The following is a 20,703-nucleotide window of genomic DNA, read 5'->3' as shown; positions in this document are numbered from 1 at the left end:
ACTTATTGAATGCCTTCTGTTCTAGGCATTATTCATAGCCAGTACCAGGTTAAACAGTAGGAAATACTTTTGAGTACCTGGTTCAACAAAGTTGTTTTGTAATTAACAGTATTTTTACTTAAATGTGCTTCTGAAGTTGGTTCCGAAGAACAGTGATCCAAACTCCCTTAATGTAACTACCATTACCCCACCAAGAACTCTCCCCAGATAGAAGTGCTGTGGTATCCTATCCCATCTTCTCTAAAACTGTGTTTTCTACTTCCTCTCACACATAAACTGATCCTATCTGAAATGGTTTACAACCACCCAAATCAGTTAACCTGGAAAAGATGTTAACTGGTTGGAATATTACTCCAATAAATCTTTTGAATTTAACAATTTTATAGTTTGTGTAAAAGGAATGAAAGGGCTATGTATCAGAGGCAGAAGTGAAATTGTCTTTGACACTACATAAAAATTTGACAAAAGGGAGAATGCAAAGCCAATGACTCCCCTGACCACCACCCCCTGCCCCTTATAAAGCCACAAATATGACCAATTCATGTAACAAGAACTTTCATTTAGCAACAGAAAAACAGGTTTAACATTTTTTTCCACAACACACAACTTTCAGATGAGAAGACCACTCCTTAAAAAAAATTTAAACGAACGCCCAGCCTCTAGTCATTAGCTCTTTTAAAAATTTTACAAGGAACAAAATTTTTGAGGTAACCAGGGAAGCTTATATTTTGACTTGAAGAGCAACAAGAGAGCATAAATGAACACTTTTAAATTACTATCAACTTTTTAGAAGTAAACATAGTCAAGATAAAGGGTTAACAACTAAAAAGAGGATTTTTAAAATGATATAATTCAACTTTGCAGGTATGCCTAATATCAATTATGCTAGCCCATTTATAACCTTTAATGTATTAAATGAGACCTTGGTATTCAGTGGATTACTTTGAGAATATGAAAAGAGTACATGAATAATATGAAAAGATTAAATATTGACAAAGTTAACATGTGAAAGTCTGTATATAAAAATATTCTTAAACTTTACATATAAATCACCATTTAATAGTCAAATGAATCTACATAATTTCCCGTAAGTCACAAATGAAAGCACACAAATGAAAATAAGATATTCTTTTTGCATCCTTTTAGTATCTTCCAAATGTTTAATATTGTAGGGAAAATACAACCAAAGTAGATAAGAGAAAAACATATACTGATACTGTTTTTATGCATTTCAGTTTTAATACATTCCAAAAATGGTGAATGTTTATGCATTGCCATAATGATAATCACATTTCAATTAAAACAGTAATCATTGCCTTGGAACAGCTGCCAGAAACAATACTGAGCTTTGGAAAGCTTGCTCTTAAATTATTTAAAAAAGGGGGTCAGGGAGAGAGGAAGACAAACTGCATCTCTAAGTTGAATCTTCAGCTGAGAAAAACATAACCCCAGTATTTTAAGGAAAACTTCGGAAAAGTTTTAGTGTTTCACCAGCCATGACTAAAATTGCCACTTGAATTTTTATGGTAGGTGGCAAAATAGCTCAAAGTATGTATAATTTTTTTTTTTTTTTTTTTTTGCAGTAGACATTCAAATAGAATAGAATGCCTACTATTAGGCATATTAGAATAGAATTTGCCAAATTTTTCTGTTTTCAAATGTTACCTTCTAATTTCATTTGCAATTCCCTTCAAAGAAAAAGGATACTACTTGTTGAAGGAAAAGTCTGAAGATATTAATACTTAACACCACTTATGAGGATAAGTTTTAATTAATGAGTAACACAGTTTATTCTCTGCTGAACTCTTCTGTGGGAAATAGGTTTGGCTAGATAGGAAAAACAACACTATTAACTGAAATTCAGACTTAATAAAGTAGTAGGATATCTTAAGGATATGATATAAAACTGCATCTCTGCAACTTTTTTTTTTTGGTTATTTTGAATTATCTAAACTTAACTTCAATAGAGGATTTTTTTTTAAATCCCCAAATGGGGTGAAATACTTTTAAAAAGCATTCTTAATAATATTAACTGTTCTAATCTTGTTGAAGATTATAAATAAACAGTACAAAATTTAAAAGAAAAGCATAAAAATGAAGGACTCACTGAGAAATCTCCATTTCCTAGTTTAACGATAGAGAGTAAAGTATTGCACTTTATTATTCAACACAAAATAATGTAGCCAACAGTAACATACAGGTACACAATTTAATATTTATTATATGCATTTTATATACATTATTTTTCAACAGTGATACGTTTGCTATGTGGTACAATCTTAAAAATTTGCTGATTCATAGTTTGTAAAACAAAAACCTTACAAAACTCATCAAAACTCGCAAACTGATCAGAAAAGTTTTTTGGAAGACTAGAAAAAATACTTTATTGTCTTAATCATGCATTACACAAACAAAATCTTTAGTTACATCATAAAATTAAGCACATCTGAAAAAATAAAACAGGGATAACTAGTCCAAACACAGCAGATTTCTGTATCCTGATTCAACTATTTTTGTATCCTATTTGTATTTCAAATTTTACTCCAAATATTTTAAAACAAGATAGTTTTGTCTGGAATCATGGTAAACCAAGATATGTATCTAGGGGGAGTCACCTTGGTTTGTAACTTAAACTATAAAATATTCCATTTTTAGTCTATTTTAGACTATCAAAGAGTTCCAAAATAGATATACAGGTTCCTTTAGCACATTAATAAAAGGATATAAAGACCAACAAAAAGTGAAATAAATAATAGGCTATTAGCAAGATGGATAATCCTTGATAAATAAACTTGTAAATACAGTAAGATGTACAAAATATCACATAGTGATAGGATGCCAAGATTAGTTTTTTTTATTTTTCACTTTTTAAGAGTTCATTTGGAGTACTAAACCCCACCGTTTCATTTTAATACACTTAATAGTCCTTGGTTTAAGAAGACAGTTAGGTGATGATGATGGTGATTTAGCATCTTTATGGAAAGACTTAGCTGAGTTGTATTATGCAAAAGAAGGAAAGAGTGTGGTTACACGGCAGCGGGTCAGTGAGATCTCTGTGTTTCAGGGTTGTATAATGCAGAAAAACTTCAATACAATCTTGAGCACTGTTGTGACAGGCTAAATATATAAAAAGACTTATAAAAACTAGAATTTTATCCAAACATTTTGTGCAACTAATGCTAAAATATCTTAAGTTAAATTTTATTTTTTTATTTTTTTTTAAAGCAAAATAAGTTTAAGAGGGAATCTGTGGCATTCAACCGATAAACAGAAGATCACTAAGAGATGAAAAAAGCTACTCTTGGAGCTCACTTCCCCCCAACAAGAGCACCACATTCCTAACCCTAAGGCAGCACACAGAGTCCAAAACAAAAGTCTTTTTGTCAGATCAGACTCCACATGGGCTTAAAGATACCGAAAAGACAGACAGACGCTCAGTTCATATCCAGTACAGGCCACAAATAATGGAGTCCTTTTTTTGTCCCACGAAATACAGTAATTACAATTAAATTAATGAGCCTGATGTTAAGATGTGATTTCCACCAATTTATGCCTGCCCAAATAGCCTTCACCAGGCAGATCATATGTAGTGTCATATCAGTAACTTTTTTGATGGCAGTGATGCAGACCCTTTGTGTCCAAGCAAATCTGCTGTTATGATTAAGAGTTTTTGTTGATTCACACAAATACCTTGGCAAGGGCATCAGCCCCTGCACTAGCAATATATGCTTTTGATGGATGGAAAGCAACATCATAAATTGATTCATCTAGTTTCTTCCTATGTGCTGTTATTTCCTGCACACATGTCTTGCTGTCCAAATTCCACAATCTAATAGAACAGTCATGGCCTGTAAAAGAATAAATAAAAAATGTTACTGAGTAATAATTCTATTATAAAATTTGTGGGCAGGACAGGAAGTTCAGACTTACTTCCAGACATCAAATAGATTCCATTGGGATCTACTGCTAGACTTGTAACAGCATCCAAATGAGCTACCATAGAATGGATCATTTTACCTAAATAAAACATAACAGAGGAGATTAAGTTTTCAAATAGTTACTAACTTGGGCAATCAGAAACCATAATACAACATCAACATAAAACAATCTCAGCAACAATAAACAACATATAATTTACCATTTTAAACATTTGAGAGGGTACAATTTGGTGGCTTTTAGAACTTTCACCATGATGTACAATCATCACCATTATCTAGTTCAGAACATTTTCATCTCTGCAAAAGGAAACCCTGTACCCATTAAGCAGCCACTCCCCATTCCTCCCTTCCAAGTCCCCGGTAAGCACTAATATTAATCTCTTTTCTCTATGGACCGGCCTATTCTGAATGCTTCATACAAATGAAATCATACAACATGTGGATTTTTGGGTCTGCCTTCTGTCATTTAGTTCCTCTACTACAAGAGAATCTTAATTCTAATGCAGAACTTTTCCAATTACTTCAAAAGACATTTGTGTAACATGAAACTGATGGTATTTAGTAGTGGAAAACAATGACTATAGAGCTACATTAGAAGCTTAAGGTCATATAAAGGGGAATTAAAGAGTGAAAATAGAATCTCATTAAGAGATGCTTTATTTAAGAGATTGTTTTATACACAGAGTTAATGTTAAATCACCAGAGAATACATTCCTATCTAAAGATTCTGCTAGCATCACTTATCTTTTGAAATGTCAATCATCTTATATACAAGAAACAAGAAAGGGGAGAAGGGTGGGAGTACATCAGAGAAATTACTCTGGATTTCCCCAGATAGTAACAAAGCACTATTCTAGAAAATGTAATTTAACTTCACTGAATTCTTGGCAGGCAAACAGATTCAATACTGAGTTGAAATTTAAAAACAAGTTGTGAATATAAATTGTGTTGCATACTTTGGGGCAAGGGCATGAGCCTCTGCACTGGCAATATACACTTCTGATGGTTGAAAGGCAATTTAAGTTGATTCACTCAAGAAACAATAAAATGGCAAATACCGATATCTTAAAAAATTTCCTCCCTTTTGGAGAATGGATACATGTATACATATGGCTGAGAACCTTTGCTGAAACTATCCCACCTGAAACTATCACAACACTGTAAACTGGCTATTCTGCAATATAAAATAAAAAGTTAAAAAAATTTCCTCTCCTTTCATTCAGCAATGAGTCTTTATTACTCAAATGCCTGGGCTTCTCCTAATGAGAGATGGAGGTCTTTCTCCAGAATTCTATTTACAGTCATTTGATATGCTTCTTGTCCCCTGAAACGTTCCACACTGAGACATGAAACAGATCTACTTTTGTTATCTGCCATGGGGCTTTGGTCACTGACCTGAACACAAACCCACAACATAATCAAATGTGCAAAAAATTACTCTGAAGAACATAAACAGTCTGCGACTTTCTGGCAATACTAAATGCTTATCAATTAAAGACAAAATTAAGTCTCTCGTCATTTAGGCCTCATTTGTCTGTTTTTCATCAATATTAACAGAGTAACCATAACAATTTCTCTCTACTATCCTGAGAAACAGAAAAATCATTCAACATACTATTGTGCTAAGTTGCTTCGGCTGTGTCCACCTCTTTGCGACCCTATAGACAGCAGCCCACCAGGCTCCTCTGTCCATGGGCTTCTCCAGGCAAGAATACTGGAGTGGGTTGCCATTTCCTACTCCAGGGAATCTTCCTGACCCAGGGAGCGAACCCATGTCACTTTCGTCTCCTGCATTGTCAGGCGGGTTCTTTACCCCTAGCGCCACCTGGGAAACATCACAACAAACTATTAGTCCAACATAATTCATCTACTGGTTCTAGAATCTATTCTTCTCAATATTAAAAAAAAAAAAAAAAATATTCAGAGTATGAAGAGCTGGCCTCCAGCCCAATGATCTCAAAACATTAGGGGGATAACTATGAAGTAACATTAGCTTCCCTTAAAACATTAATTCTGTGATGGTGACTCTTAACTCACAGATCTAGTTCTGACTTCTCTTGTGAGAATGACTGTACATCTCCTATGTTTATCATGTCTTAAACCAAAGAATTCTTTCATCTCTAACTATGACATGTTAAGTCAATTTAGAATCAACCCTCCTCTACATAGTCATGAAGTCACTTCAAAATGTGAGTGGCCCTTCAGATTGGACCAATTATAAGGAGGTGCAATTCTGAATCAAGTTAGATGCTGGGTTTCCACTAGTGACCACAGAAGTCAAAGTTTCTGACCCTTCTTTCACCAGCGTATGTACGCAGCTTCTGACATTTAAGCAAATCCACCTTTGCTCCACGGCTCTGCTACCATCTCTCTCCCTTTCTTCCTATAACTCAGGAAAAAGAGGACACATGCAGGCACTGAGTCTCTCTTCCCCAGCACCTAAGCCCTTTGACTCGTACAATCTATGAAATGAAGAAACAGAGTGATACACATGTCTCACTTACAGAAAGCAACAGACCACTTGTCTGTAAGATCTGAGAGAACAGGACACTTTGTTTCATTCACCAAAGATCAAGAAATGTGCTGAGGATATGGCAGATACTCGTAAGTTTTGCTGAATGAATGAGGCCATAACCAATTCAGGACCCTCTTCCTCCAACTCCCTCGCATTCCTCCCAGGTTCACCCATTAGCTAAGTCTTGGCTAATGCAATTGCAATGCATTGTGCATTTGCACATGAATGCACATGCAATTCAAATTTGTGTCGCTACCAAAACTTCAAAAATCACCAGCCCTGAAGATCTCTCTGAAACAAACAGTATAAATCGAAACTTCTAAATCCTCTGTAGTCAAGGATCTACCATACAGTGTGACTTGAGTATCTTTCTAAACCAATATTGCAAATCCCTGGTCAAATATTCAAGTGGTTTTCATAGTGCATAGTGTAAACAAAAATCCATTATTCTTAGCGTGGCTCTGAAAAATCTGGCTCAGAAGTTTCTGCTTTCCTTCTCCAAACTTACTTACCTCTTTGGCTTTACCTCTAAGAAACTTCTGTTTCCAGCCCAAATTCCCACTTGTGTGCTTCTACTCAAAATATACCCTTATCTGAAATTTCCTACTAACTTCTTCACTTAAAAACAAACAAAAACCTTATCATTCTTGCAAGAAAAAACTCAAACCTTCACTCTACGAAGACTGCTTTATCTTACTGCATTATGCATGAGCATGTGTATGTGTGAATGCTTGTGCACTCACTTACATTATTTTCCCCAGGCAACAATAAGACCACAGAAAGCAGAAATAACTTATACATGATAGTTGCCAGTGCAGTGCAAAATACTAAATGTACTTTTGTTGTTAAAATCTAAATACTCATTGAGTCCATTCATACAATCAATTTCTATAATGTTTCAGATAAGAAATCCAATAAATTACTATTCATTTGATAGAATAGTATCCTATTAAAAATTTAGCTAACCATCAACACCAGTTATGGGGATATTTGAGTATATTGTATCTAAATGAACTGCCAGTTTTCAAGATGAATTTCGTTAAAAAGAATACATATGAACTCAATTTACAGTTTAACTCAAGTGATGTATATATGTGTATCTCTGTGTATGAGAGAGAGAAAATGAGAGTGAAATTTTCCATTATTTAGAGTCTAGTGTTTTAATTATCTTCACATTACAGATAAGGTACTAGCTAGTTCCATTGTTTAGAGTCTAGTGTTTTAATTATCTTCACATTACAGATAAGGTACTAGCTAGTTAACACAGAGAATTAATTGGTAGAATTTGTACACAATCTAAAAGTCTACAGGCACCTTATTTCTGATTTCTGCTGGACAAAAAGCTCTAAAGAATCACTTTTTCCTTTTACTATAACTACTAAAATTCCTGAACCTTTCCTTACAAATGTTAACTTTCAATAATTAATACAAAGAATCTTTTTAGAAATACAGTAAAGGAAATTATCTCTCTGCTCTTGCAGCAAAGGAAGATCTTTAAGCTTCATAAACGTTTAAAGAATTGATTTGATATGGTGTTAAATTGAGACATTCACATGAATATGAATCTTCTTTCCTGTGCAACATATAGACCTATGAGTCTCCATTTTCTTCTCAACTTGTTATACTGAGTTCAAAGGAATCTGTCCAAGAAAAGTGTTATTTGAAGAAAGATATTCATCTAAAACTCAGAAAGACTAAAAATTACAACCATGTCCTATATAAGCTACAAAGATAAATCTGTAGTTCTGATTTGTTGCCTTGCTTGATAATTTGTTGCCCTGAAATAATGTTTCAATTAACACTTTAGTTTCTTATTTGGAAGTCTTTCAATACTTCTCTAATTGTTTTAGCTTATCAAAGAAGCCTCTCTTTGCCATCAGACTTTTCCCGAAAGAGAGCAAACAATACTTTACAAAGTATTTTGGGTAATGACAAATGATACAGATATCCTTAAACAAACAATTCTATGGCCAAATTAAAATTTAACTTGATTTCTATATAATTGGTATGGTTCCTTACAACCAAAAAGTACAGGGAAGATGACAATAAACAACTGCCACTATATCATCATTTCATCCACTGATAATTTTAAGAACATATTTAAAATGCCCAAACCAGAAAGTGATCTTTTATGTTATACTAATTCACAACAGAATATAAAGATAAAAATTTCAAACAGAAGGGTTTATAACTGTCATCACATGAAGAAATCATAATAGGTAAGCAAGATATTTTGGGCTTCCCTGGTGGCCCAGACAGTAAAGAATCTGCCTGCAACGTAGGAGACCGGGGTTTGATCCCTGGGTCAGGAAGATCCTCTGGAGAAGGAAATGGCAACCCACTCCAGTATTCTTGCCTGGAGAATTCCATGGACAGAGGAATCTGGCAGGTACAGTCCATGGGGTTGCAAAGAGTCAGACACGACTGAGCAACTAACACTAACAAGGGTAAAAATTAACAAACATTATAAGTGTGCTACATTAAGTAAAGCAAAAATCTGAGTTAAGACAGTTTAACTTAGCAATTTTCAAGCTAGGAAGTCAATATAGAAAATAAGATAACCTACTTACCCGTTTTATTGTCAAAAAATTTGATGTGTCTATCTTCATGAGCAGTTATTGTAACAGGAAGTGTGGGATGACTTACTACTCTGTTAATGTGATTACTGGATTGTAAACCTAAAAAACAAAGGAGGAAAACACCAAAATTCAAACCTTCAATGTAATGTGGAATCTAAAGAAAAAACATACAAACAAAACAAAACAAAACAAAACAAAACCAGATTCACAGACACAGGAAACACATAGGTAGTTGCCAGATTAGGAGGAGAGGGAGCGGCAGGGCAAGAGGTAAAGAGGATTAAGAGGTACAAACCTCCAGTTACACAATAAATAAACCAAGGTGATATAATATACAGCATAAGGAATATGGTCAATAATATTTCAATGAGAAACATTATGTAGTAGTACACCTAGTTTAATATTGTCCATCAACTATATTTCAAATAAAAAAGAAACAAAAACTTCAATCAGAAGTTAAATGATGGCCTTTGCAGTCTTACCAAAACATAAGAATCACTAAAAACTAAAGCTTTTGTATATAAAACAAAAAATCTGAAAAATAAAACTAAGATTCTAAAGATACACAATTTCTCAAAAAATATATAAATTAGTATGTCTTATAATGTGGATGGATAGCACTATGCTCAAGTTTAGAAAAAAACTGGGAAGTATTTTAATACAGACTGTCAATATAGGGTGGTTTAGAATTTTTAAATTATCGCCAACCCACAAATCATTGCTTTTAATAAATAGTCCATAAAAGAATTAAAGAGTCAATTAATGAAGAAAAAAATTCATGCGTGATTATTAGGTGTTTGTAAGAACAAACCCTATCCCTCCCACAATGACCAAAAAAATCAAAAAACTATAATTGATGTTCTTAGGAATGAGAACTTTTCTTTACTACCAAGTTCTTAATTTTTGTTCAGATTAGTGATGAGGGAGAAAAGAGACCAAAACTAATGGGAAAATATTGTCAGCATTTATTAGACTAAGTAAATTGATCATTCCATACGTATACAAGAACTCTTCACTGAACATATTGAAAAAAATTATCTATGTAAGAGGAAGAAACTAGGGTTGAAAAAAGACACTGCATATAATTTGTTTTTAGATTTGATCACAGAACCATTTAAATCTTTTTTATAATTATAAAGTGACTTTTAAAGAGTAATCAAGAAATATCAGAAGTAAAACTAAACAAATGAACTTAACTGTATAGCCAATCAGTATTATAAGCACAAGTGATTTTTAAAAGCACAGTAATTAGATTCTCTGTATCTAGTAGAATATACCCTCTATTAGTAATGAAATTCTTTTTGGTGATATTGCAATTATTACTCTGAGATGACTTTATCTGTACTGTTAGATAAATTAAATGAGAAATTGTGATCATTTTGCAGAGAATCAAGAGTTTTTATATTGTTAAAATAAAAATATAAAACCAATGAGATAAATCTGAATCAGAATTGGAAGCATCTGAATAAAATTTATCAGTCTTTTTCTTTACTAAAAATGCACTCTTCAGCTCTGTCTACTGAAAAAGTCTAAACCAATGGCCAACTCAAGAGCCATGCAGCAAGCCATGAGGACTGACTCAATGGCAGAGCACCTGTCTTGTAGTCTCTAAATGTCATTTTCCACTAAAAGCAATCATGGCTCCTTAGAGAAATGGCCCATTTCAGATCTGGGGAGCAAAACGAACAAGACGAACCTGAAACATCTTGTCATACCAGAAAGAAAAGCATCAACAATTAACAGGGTTATGTCAAAAGGGGAGACTTAGGAGCCAACCTGAATAAGCTCCCACTGGCCAAAGATGAAACAATCTGAGTAGCAATAAAGATAATACCTATAACAGACTGAAATACATAAAATGCACTTATTCCAAGAAAGATTATAATGACAAGAAAAACAACACCTCAAAGACTCACTTCACTGGTCACCTTTGGAGGATGCTAGGGAATCACTTCATCATTTTAAAAACTAGTAAATAAAGGGGAGGAGTGGGAAGTAATCATTTATCTTGCCTTTCCTTTATAATTGCTAACTCCAGGTAACCAAATTACTGATGAGGGTTGTTCCTTTTTATAGAAGCAATCTAGCTAATAAGTGTAAAAGAAATTATAAAATTAGAAAATAATTTTTGAACAGTTAATGAATTAATGGATCCAAGCAATGATTAGAAACTAAGAGAAAGACAAAGAACAATTTATTTCTGTTAAAAATTCACAAATTATTACGAAATAGTCTTGCCAAAAAACATTTAAAAACTTTAAAATGAAGACAAATAAAATTTTGACCCTGAATTTGAATAAGCCTCTAGATCTACGGATGTGATCTAGATCTATGATCTACATCTATGGATGTGAGAGTTAGATGGTGAAGAAAGCTGAGCACTGAAGAATTGATGCTTTTGAATTGTGGTGTTGGAAAAGACTCTTGAGAGTCCCTTGGACTGCAAGGAGATCCAACCAGTCCATCCTAAAGGAGATCAGTCCTGGGTGTTCATTGGAAGGACTGATGCTGAAGCTGAAAACTCCCAATACTTTGGCCACCTCATGCGAAGAGCTGACTCATTGGAAAAGACCCTAATGCTGGGAAGGATTGGGGGCAGGAGGAGAAGGGGACGACAGAGGATGAAATGGTTGGATGGCATCACCGACTCGATGGACATGGGTTTGGGTAGACTCCAGGAGTTGGTGATGGACAGGGAGGCCTGGCGTACTGCAATTCATGGGGTCGCAAAGAGTCGGACACCACTGAACTGAACTAGATCTACAATTTACAGGAAATAAAATGAACAGGAGGAGCACATTAAATGATACCACAAGGATGCAACTGGTAAAATTCAAACTATGGGAAACTCTACCCAATTTCTTCAGTTAAAAAAAAAATGCAAGGGGAATATGAGATAGAGGGGGAATCTACAGATGAAAACAGACGTGAGAGACCTACCAACCAATCACAGTGCATGGGCCTTATTTGGATCCCTATTTGAATAAACTGTAAAATACATATACCACATTCTATACTTACAACCTTGGGCATTTACACAGAACTATTGGAGCTGGAAGAAAGGTTCATTATATATTTCTCTACTTCCACATGTGTTTCCATTAAAAATCTAAAATTATTTCACTTGTTTTCTTTTACCTTTACATTTGCTCTACTCACTTACCTGTCCCCACATACTTATTCAAGTTTTTAAACATCATTTGAGGAAACAGCAGAAATAAAGTAAATAAGTACACATTCAAAGTTATTTTTTTTCATTCTAAATTCAAATAGTCAAATATAAAAAGTAAAAGGTTACCCTCTATTGTAAAACAATCCTTTTTAAGGTTTCAACCTTACCAGAAAACTTACCAGAATCCAACTGTGATGAAAGCATCACCAATGACTGTGATGTTTCTAAATCATAAATTACTGTACTACCAGTGTTGAAAGAGGTCACCATATGTGCTGGATCACAGCCTATAAAGTCAACTGATGTAGGTATTCCATGCTCTGAAAGTAAGGTAAACACAATAATTTAGAAATCTCTGCTTTTCTAGTAAGAAAAAGGAATTTGAGTATTCTTGAAATAATGTTAATAATGAAAAAGCAATTGTGTTAGGACAGTGAGATATAATAGGTAACTTATTCTCATTTATTATAAGTTTTTGTAACATTACAAGAAAAATACATCTAGAGAGCCCTTAAAGAAAGATAGACAAACACAAGCTATTGCTCTCCTATGCATTTTCTTCTAAGAGACAAAGATCCTAGGTGAGTTTATTGGCCCACGGGCAATTTAAGTTTTTTTCATGAGGATCATTTAACAACTCTTTTATTAAATTTGTTACAATATTGCTTCTGTTTTTTTTATGTTTTTTTTTTTTTTTTTGCCACAAGCCATGTGGGGTCTTAGGTCCCTGACTAGGGATCAAATATGCACCCCCAACATTGGAAGGCTAACCACTGGACTGTCAGGGAAGTCCTGCCATTATATTTCTGACTGTAAAATGATAAAATAGCATTCACACACCACTACCTTGGGAGACTGTTCACCTGTCTGACACTGGTTAGCTTCAAGTAGCAAATGCAGATAATATTTTTGGATCTGTGAAAATGAAGATTTGGACTCTGGAATTCACTGATGCAGTACTACCCTTAAGTAGCTCAAGCATCAATTTCTCTCTTTAACATGTTAATAAATTCAACTGTCCAGATCAATGCACAATTATGTGAATTCTGGAGTAAGCAAGAAACAAATTATCTAAATGAATTTTCACCTCAAAAGCTTAGGTAAATTAAAAAATTAGTAGAATCACTGAAGTATCTAGAGATTCAACAAAATTAAGCATAAATGTTCAAATGTTCATCTAAAATGTTTTAAAAAGGTATGATTTTTAAAAATAACTTAGAAAATAATGCCAATATACAAATAATATAAACAGATGCACATAAATATTGTCACGAGGTATATTAAATCCTTCTTTGACAGGAAAAGAATTGAAATCAAGCATGTAACTAACTCAGTCTGCACCTCCCAGTTAAGGAAGCTATTTCAATGATTATAGCTAGACTTCTCAACCAGTGGGCTCAGATGCGGTTTACAGGTTTACCTGAGACTGTAGGCCTTTCCATCTTTGTATCTACCTGGAGCTGTTGGGAGGGCCTTCTGCTGTTCCTATGAGTAGCCTCATTTGCCTACTCTATTATTAGACACAAATAGTTCTATTCTTTAAATAGGACATGTCCTGAAAAAGGTCAAAAAAGCACTGAGCTACAGGATATACTTGCAAAGCATCCCTGGTGGTCCAGTGTTAAGAATCCTCCTGCTAATGCAGGGGACATGGGTTCGATCCCTGATCTGGGAAGATCCCACATGTCTTGCGGTTAAACCCAAGCACCAAAACTATTGAAGCCTATGTGCTCTACAGCCTGTGCTCCGAAACAAGAGAAGCCACTACAATGAGAAGCCCTGGCATAGCAACGACAGTGGCCCCTGCTTGCTGCAACTTCAGAGAAAGCCCACACGCAGCAATGAAGACTCAGTGCAGCCAAAAATAACTTTTTTTTTTTTAAAGGCACTGAGCTACAGGATATCCCTGCAAAGCATCTTTCTTGTTTATAAAAATATGACACGGAATAAAAAGATTATCACAGATTTATAAAATTCTTTCAGTATCCCTTTTGAGCAGTCAGGAACTAGTGAAGAGAAACTACTTTGTTCTTTTTATCTTCTAAATTAAAAAAAAAAAATAAGAGATTTTTTTCAAAGAGGCAAAATTTGCTTACCTTTGTCTGCATTGTAAGTGCAAATACATGGCAATTTTTCTTGTGGACTCCATAATCTAACAGTGCCATCTGCTGAACAAGACAGTAATTGATTTTTTATGCCACTATAAGCAAGACCCCAGACAGCATCTGTATGAGCAACTAAAGTGCCAGCTAGAACATTTGGCTCTGTAACGAAAGAAACAAAACGAAAATTAGCTAAAAAAAGTTTAAAAGAAATGCTTTTGTATATAAAGATCACTACATAATTAAGTACAAAGACTACACATAAAGGCCATAAGATAAACCAATGTGTAAACAGTGGCCATCTCTAAGTTGTGGAGTTCAGTTCAGTTGCTCAGTCGTGTCCGACTCTTTGTGACCCCATGAATCGCACCACGCCAGGCCTCCCTGTCCATCACCAACTCCTGGAGTCTACCCAAACCCATGTCCATTGAGTCGGTGATGCCATGCAACCATCTCATCCTCTGTCGTCCCCTTCTTCTCCTGCCTTCAATCTTTCCCAGAATCAGGGTCTTTTCCCATGAGTCAGCTCTTTGCATCAGGTGGCCAAAGTATTGGAGTTTCAGCTTCAACATCAGTTGTGGAGTTATGGGATATTTATATGCTACCTTCTAATACTTCCCTGTATTTCTGCAGTTTTCTAAAAAAGGAACATCCACTTTTAAATAAACAGCTTTACTGAGTGAGATATAACTCCCACGCCATAAAACTCACCAGTTTAAAGTGTCAATTCAATGATTTTTAATATATTCACAAAGTTGCACAGTCATCACCATATCAATTTTAGGGCATCTTCATCACTTGTTAGCTATTTCCCCCCAATTTTCCTCTCTGCCTTTCTGCAGCCCTAGGCAACCACTCCATATTTTGTTTCTATAAATTTGCCTATTCCAGACATTTTATACAAATGGCCTTTTCTGACTGCCTTCTTTCACTTAGCATAATGTTTTCAAGGTTCACCTGTGTTGTAGCATGTATCAGTGCTCCATTTCCTTTTACTACCAAATAATATTCCAGTGTATGGATACACCACATTTTATTTATCCATTCATCATTTGATGGACAATGGGGGGCTAATAACATTGAACATCATTTGTCCTACAATTCTGTTTCTCTACTGAATTCCCACTTTACACAGATATTTCTCACAGTACATAGCCTCCCTTTCTCATGAATGATTACCTCTCATAATAAACTCACTGTGGAAATACAGCATTGAAAGAGGAACCTTTCCTCTACCTTTCTGTCACCCAACCTATAAATCAACTAGTGTCTAAATCTGTATTCTCCATGTTTCCAGTTACAAGTAAGGAATTACCCTCCATTCCTGAAAGGGCAATTCCACCAGGTATTCTGGATTTCACTTCCCACACTAATTTGCTTTCATGTTTAGTTTTTCTACTATACAGATTATCCTCCTCCTTGGGATCATTACCACAGCAAACAGATACGCTTCAAAATCTCTAAACCTAACAAACAAAACTTACATCCACCTCCAACCAAACAGCAGAAAAGCATATTCAGTAAATATGCTTTCTTACCTTCCATTTACTTTCTAAATCATTCTGATACTATCACCACAACAAAACAACCCTTGCTAAAATCATCAATGATGAGTTCTATCAAATTTAATAAAATTTCCCTTCCTTCTTTTCTTCATCACTTTGCTTTTCATCCATAGAGTATACCTTTGAAAGTCATCCACAGGTCCCTTTACCTTGTGGTCTCAGCCCCAACATCCAACCTCTGTCCAGCCAAAACCTGGGTGATCAATTTCCTTCCTATACTTAATATTATTAGACCTCTCAGCAACATTTGAAAGTGCAGACTGCTTCTTTCGTCTCAAAATGGCTTCTTCTTTTGGTATGCTTCATGATTTCACTTTCCTGAATGTCCTCCTACCACACAGGCACGCCTTCTTAGTTTTTTTTTTTTGGTTAACTCTCTTGCTTTAGTCACCCCACCCCCACAAGTCAGAGTCCCTCAGGAGTCTGCCTTCTCACCACTGATGGTATCTACTTGATACTGCCTTCCTCTTAACATGCTTAAAAACCAAACTCAGCATTCTTTATCTTCTCACATTCCCACTTCAGTAAGCTACCATCATATACTCAGTTGCTCATGTCAAAAATGCAGAAGTGGTGATGGAAAAAAGTTCTGAATTAGTGGTAATGGTTGCATAACCCTGTGAATATGGTAACAACTACTGAACAGTACACTTCAAAAGGGTGAATCTTATCATATGGGAATTATACCTCAATAAAGCTGTTAAAAAAAAAAAAAGATGACAAATGCATCACTTTATCCACTCAATCCAATTTATCAATAGATTGTTTTTTCTACTCTATCTCCCCATTATGTCTTAAATCTACTTCTCTCCAACTGCTCTATTTCTCCTCTACTCTTGGCAACATCATCTTCTCACCTAATCTATCAGGTCACCATGTTACAACTTTACAACATTACCTTGGTATTCCTTTCTCCACTCTTCTCATCCTCAATCTATTCTCCTTGCAAAAGCCAGAGTTATCTTTTTAAATCCCACTCTCCAGGTCACTTACTGGCTTCAAATTGTTTACTAACAGTTAACTTTTATATAGATTTTGGCTTGAATGTGATTATTTTAGTCTATATCTAAAGACAACTTTAGCTGTTACTCTCTTACATTACTGTATCTTCATATCATTTATCACAATTTGTACCTATCCATCCCCTTGCTTATGTGTTTAAAATCTGTTTCTTTTTGTATTAGACTAATTCTCATTTCTTGATGTATGCTTTAATATCTGGCAAATTTAGGCACTCAGTGTGTGTTAAATAAAAGACCAAAGAGTTCTTAAATTCTTTTAAAATGAACCATTAAGTAGACCATTTTTTATTTAACCATTCTCATACTAACATTCATTTAAATTTTTTATAGCTACAAACAATGCCCTTATATTTATAATTACATAATAATATATATGTAATAATAAATAAATATATGTAATAATATAATTATATATGCACAGGTATTTCTGTTGGCTAGATTCTAAAACTGGCATTCATGAATGAAAGTTTCAGTTTTTTTAAATTAAGAAATTTTTTGTCCCTCAAGTTCACTGATTTATACCCTTATGTCCTTATTTGTTTCTACATGCATGCTCAGTCACGAAGTCATGTCTAACTCTTTGCTACCCCATGGACTGTAGCATGCCAAGTTCCTCTGTCCATGGAATTTTCCAGGCAAGAATACTGGAGTGGATTGCCATTTCCTCTTCCAGGTGATCTTTCCGACCCAAGGATTGAACATGAGTCTCCTGCAATGGCAGGTGGATGCCTTACCACTGCATCATCTGAGAATTCCCATTTGTTTCTGTAGTCTTGCACTAAATATTTTTGAACTACATAAAGTAGCCAAGTTGTAAAAATTATTCTTTACTTTAAATTTCTCTTTTCTAGTACTGAAATTAATGCTTTAATTAATATAGTTTTTTAAAACTTTTTGAACACAATACAGGAAATACCAACTTGCAGGCTAAAATATTTATGGCATGATATTTCTTAATTTTTCTCTTTAATAAGGCAAATTACCAGTAAATGGAAAGACACTCATGACAAGACTAATACATATCTTTAATATCTGAGGTGATTATTTCTGTCAGCGCCATTTACTTAAAAAGATACATCTTGAGCCTTTTACTTACCATATGTATCATATGGATCCACATTAGGACTAGGCATATTCCACCACTGGATAGTTGCATCAGTACCACCACTAAAACACTGCTCTCCATTAGAACTAATAGCTAGTGACAGAACAGGACCACTATCACAGGAAAAGAGGGAAAAAATTACTGAGAAAGCCTACAAAGAAACTTACATTTGCACCCCTCCCAACCTCTCTCTAAATTTATGTGGTATCTAAAACTGTTTAAGTTAACATGTACATTTGAACAGTATTAATTATATTCTCATTAATACAATTACTAATCAAATGTAGTATTATTCAACTAATATGTCTTTCTTAATGTAAAACAAACATTATTAAAAAATTACAAGGCTTTAGGAGTGATAAATAATAGTTAACAATAGTTATGGTTGTTAATTAAGTACTAATTCAATAAAACTTACATGTGGGCCCTAAATGTGTAGATAGGCTCTACATCTAAAGAGGCACTCCTAAAAGAGAGGAGAAAAAAGGGGAGGGGAGAAGATAAATAATGGTAAATCACTGGTTATATACAAGAATCATTAGGAAAGATCAAATAAGTGCATAAAAGATACGGACCATAAAGAAGAATAATTACTTATAATTAGCAAATTTGGAAGAAAAAAACATAGGCTAGCATTAAAATACTTGCTTTTTGGCAGGAACTGTTTTTTGCAAGTTCCAAAGTTTCAGAGTATGGTCCTCAGAGGCAGTAACCAGCACAGGTTCTACAGGATGAAAAGCTAATGCCCGAACTCCATCAAAATGGCTACGTAGTGTATACTTGGGATTCCATGTCTTTCGAAAGGCATCTTTATTGGCAGGCAACTAAAAAGAAAGAGCATGATATTTAGTGGTAAAAGTAGTTAACTGATAGGCATATGGAGTTTTTGTTTGTTTTGGTGTGTTTAAAATATACATTCAAAAGTGGTTTGCTAAAATGTCCAGTGGAAATTTAGCACACCTTAAAACCTTTATATCTTTATCATTAGTAAGAACTAAGAAGAATCATTTCATTAGCTTTCAAATACTTAAATCAAATGAGTCCTTTAATCTGTTTTACCTAATCATCAAGGTAAACCCAAAGTCCTACTAAACATTAAAATGAGGGAAAAAACAAAACACACAAACTACCATGTTGCAACATTTTACATGAAAACAAAAATTAAATAAATTACTACCAAAAATCCAAGGGTACAATATTAACAATACAGTTGTCATTTAGAAAATCAGCATGTGACATTTTTCAAGGCAGCAAGTTAAAGTACTTTTCAAAAGTCTGAACTAAAGACACTTTGTTGATATTGGTAAGAGGTTCATCTTTTTACCTTCATTCTCCATCTGTAAAGACAGGCTGTGAAACCACTTCTAAAGCAGTCAAAAGGTTATTATAGAATTTATTTGCTTACATACTTTAAAAGTATTAATGAGAATAATCCAGCCCACCAAGGCTGATGTCTCTAAAAAGCATTCTAACATAAGTATAAAATGTAGAAAAAAAAATGTTTATAAAAGGAAAAATTAATTTGCTGAAAATCTGCAAATTCACTAATACAAAATCTAAGTATAGTTAACTCTCAATTGAGTGTTTATTGTCTATAAAAAATTTAATCCAAGACTAGTTTCACCTCTAACACTGTCTCTTCCATCCCCTCTTTATCCTCGCCCCATCCCTCAAATGAAAGACTAAGTATTTAGGAAATGACAAACTAACTTTAACATTATCCTTTTAAAAAAAAGTTCAAAACTAAAATGTGTTTTAAGAATTATCCTGAAAGCAGGTAAGTGATTCAGGTTACCTTTTTTTTTTTCTTGGTAACAGCACAGTATGGCTTAATTTGAGTAGTTAATTGAGAGTTGACTACTAAGGGTAGGTATTTATCAACCAATATTTTTAGGTAATCAATCACCCCAAACTCCTAATACACCACAATACCCAAGAAAAATTTAAATACCACAAAGAAAGTAGTTGTAAGAAAATATATATATATCACTTCAAATAAACACAATGTCACACTTTATCTTTTCCATGCACCTTGACATTAATTCTGTTTTATAAGTGTTTCCAAAAAATAAGGAGCCTTCTATTAAATCATTAAAAAATTAAAAATAAAACTGCACTTACATCATAACTATAGTCTGCATCATTTGTTACCGTCAAGTCTGCAAGGTCTCCAAGGCCCAGTACACTTAACAAAACATCATCAGAACCCATAATAAATGACTTGCCTCCTCCAGATGGAAACGTTATTGGTTCAGCTATAAAGAACAAAACCGCTTCTTAAATGCTGAAAAATCATACAGTACAAGACAATATTGTGGGGAAATGTAAGCACTTAACAGTTATAATATTCAGTAATATAATTAATTTTTTATTTTCCCACTTCCCTCCTTATTTCTTCTACTCAAAAAATCCTATTTCTGTGTAGTAATAAACAAGTGTTTTATTTACTTCAGAACTGAGCATAATTTCCCACAAATAAAATAAGCACTTGATATAGTATCTCAGGGTGGGAGCTTTGTCTATTTACATCCCTTTGGTACAACTATAATTACAGTATTTTTTAAACATAATAGGTTGTTGCTAAGTCCTTTCGCTTTCCATCACATTCGTTAGGAAGTGCTAGATATTCTCATCCCTGATAAAAATTTAATACAAGCATTCACATGTTAATAGTTTGCAGTCTCTTATGCATTAGCTTAGTGCAG

At 34.2% G+C, this 20,703-nt stretch overlaps 1 protein-coding gene across 7 annotated transcripts in view; it reads right to left on the bottom strand.

Annotated features, from left to right (window-relative positions):
• The window catches only part of STRN3 (striatin 3), a 106,761-nt gene that overhangs the window by 1,133 nt on the left and 84,925 nt on the right, over nucleotides 1–20,703 (bottom strand). For 4 of the 7 annotated variants that reach the window (XM_081548042.1, XM_081548046.1, XM_081548045.1 and 1 more), the window contains 9 exons: nucleotides 20,120–20,253; nucleotides 18,647–18,822; nucleotides 18,417–18,464; nucleotides 17,990–18,111; nucleotides 14,301–14,468; nucleotides 12,384–12,524; nucleotides 9,024–9,131; nucleotides 3,931–4,017; nucleotides 3,691–3,848 (listed from right to left, as the gene is read on the bottom strand). In XM_081548042.1, the coding sequence (XP_081404168.1) occupies nucleotides 3,691–3,848; nucleotides 3,931–4,017; nucleotides 9,024–9,131; nucleotides 12,384–12,524; nucleotides 14,301–14,468; nucleotides 17,990–18,111; nucleotides 18,417–18,464; nucleotides 18,647–18,822; nucleotides 20,120–20,253 (1,142 nt within the window). Of the gene's footprint in view, nucleotides 1–2,195; nucleotides 3,849–3,930; nucleotides 4,018–9,023; nucleotides 9,132–12,383; nucleotides 12,525–14,300; nucleotides 14,469–17,989; nucleotides 18,112–18,416; nucleotides 18,465–18,646; nucleotides 18,823–20,119; nucleotides 20,254–20,703 lie in introns of those variants that run through there. The other 3 variants (XM_081548044.1, XM_081548043.1, XM_081548048.1) reach the window with 1 other exon arrangement.

The sequence above is a fragment of the Giraffa tippelskirchi genome, chromosome 12, assembly GCF_054371585.1.
Source record: "Giraffa tippelskirchi isolate mGirTip1 chromosome 12, T2T-mGirTip1v1.2.pri, whole genome shotgun sequence".
NCBI classification, from domain to species: Eukaryota; Metazoa; Chordata; class Mammalia; order Artiodactyla; family Giraffidae; genus Giraffa; species Giraffa tippelskirchi.
The sequence above is the reverse complement of the archived record's forward strand: the minus strand, read 5'-3'. Positions and strand labels throughout refer to the sequence as shown.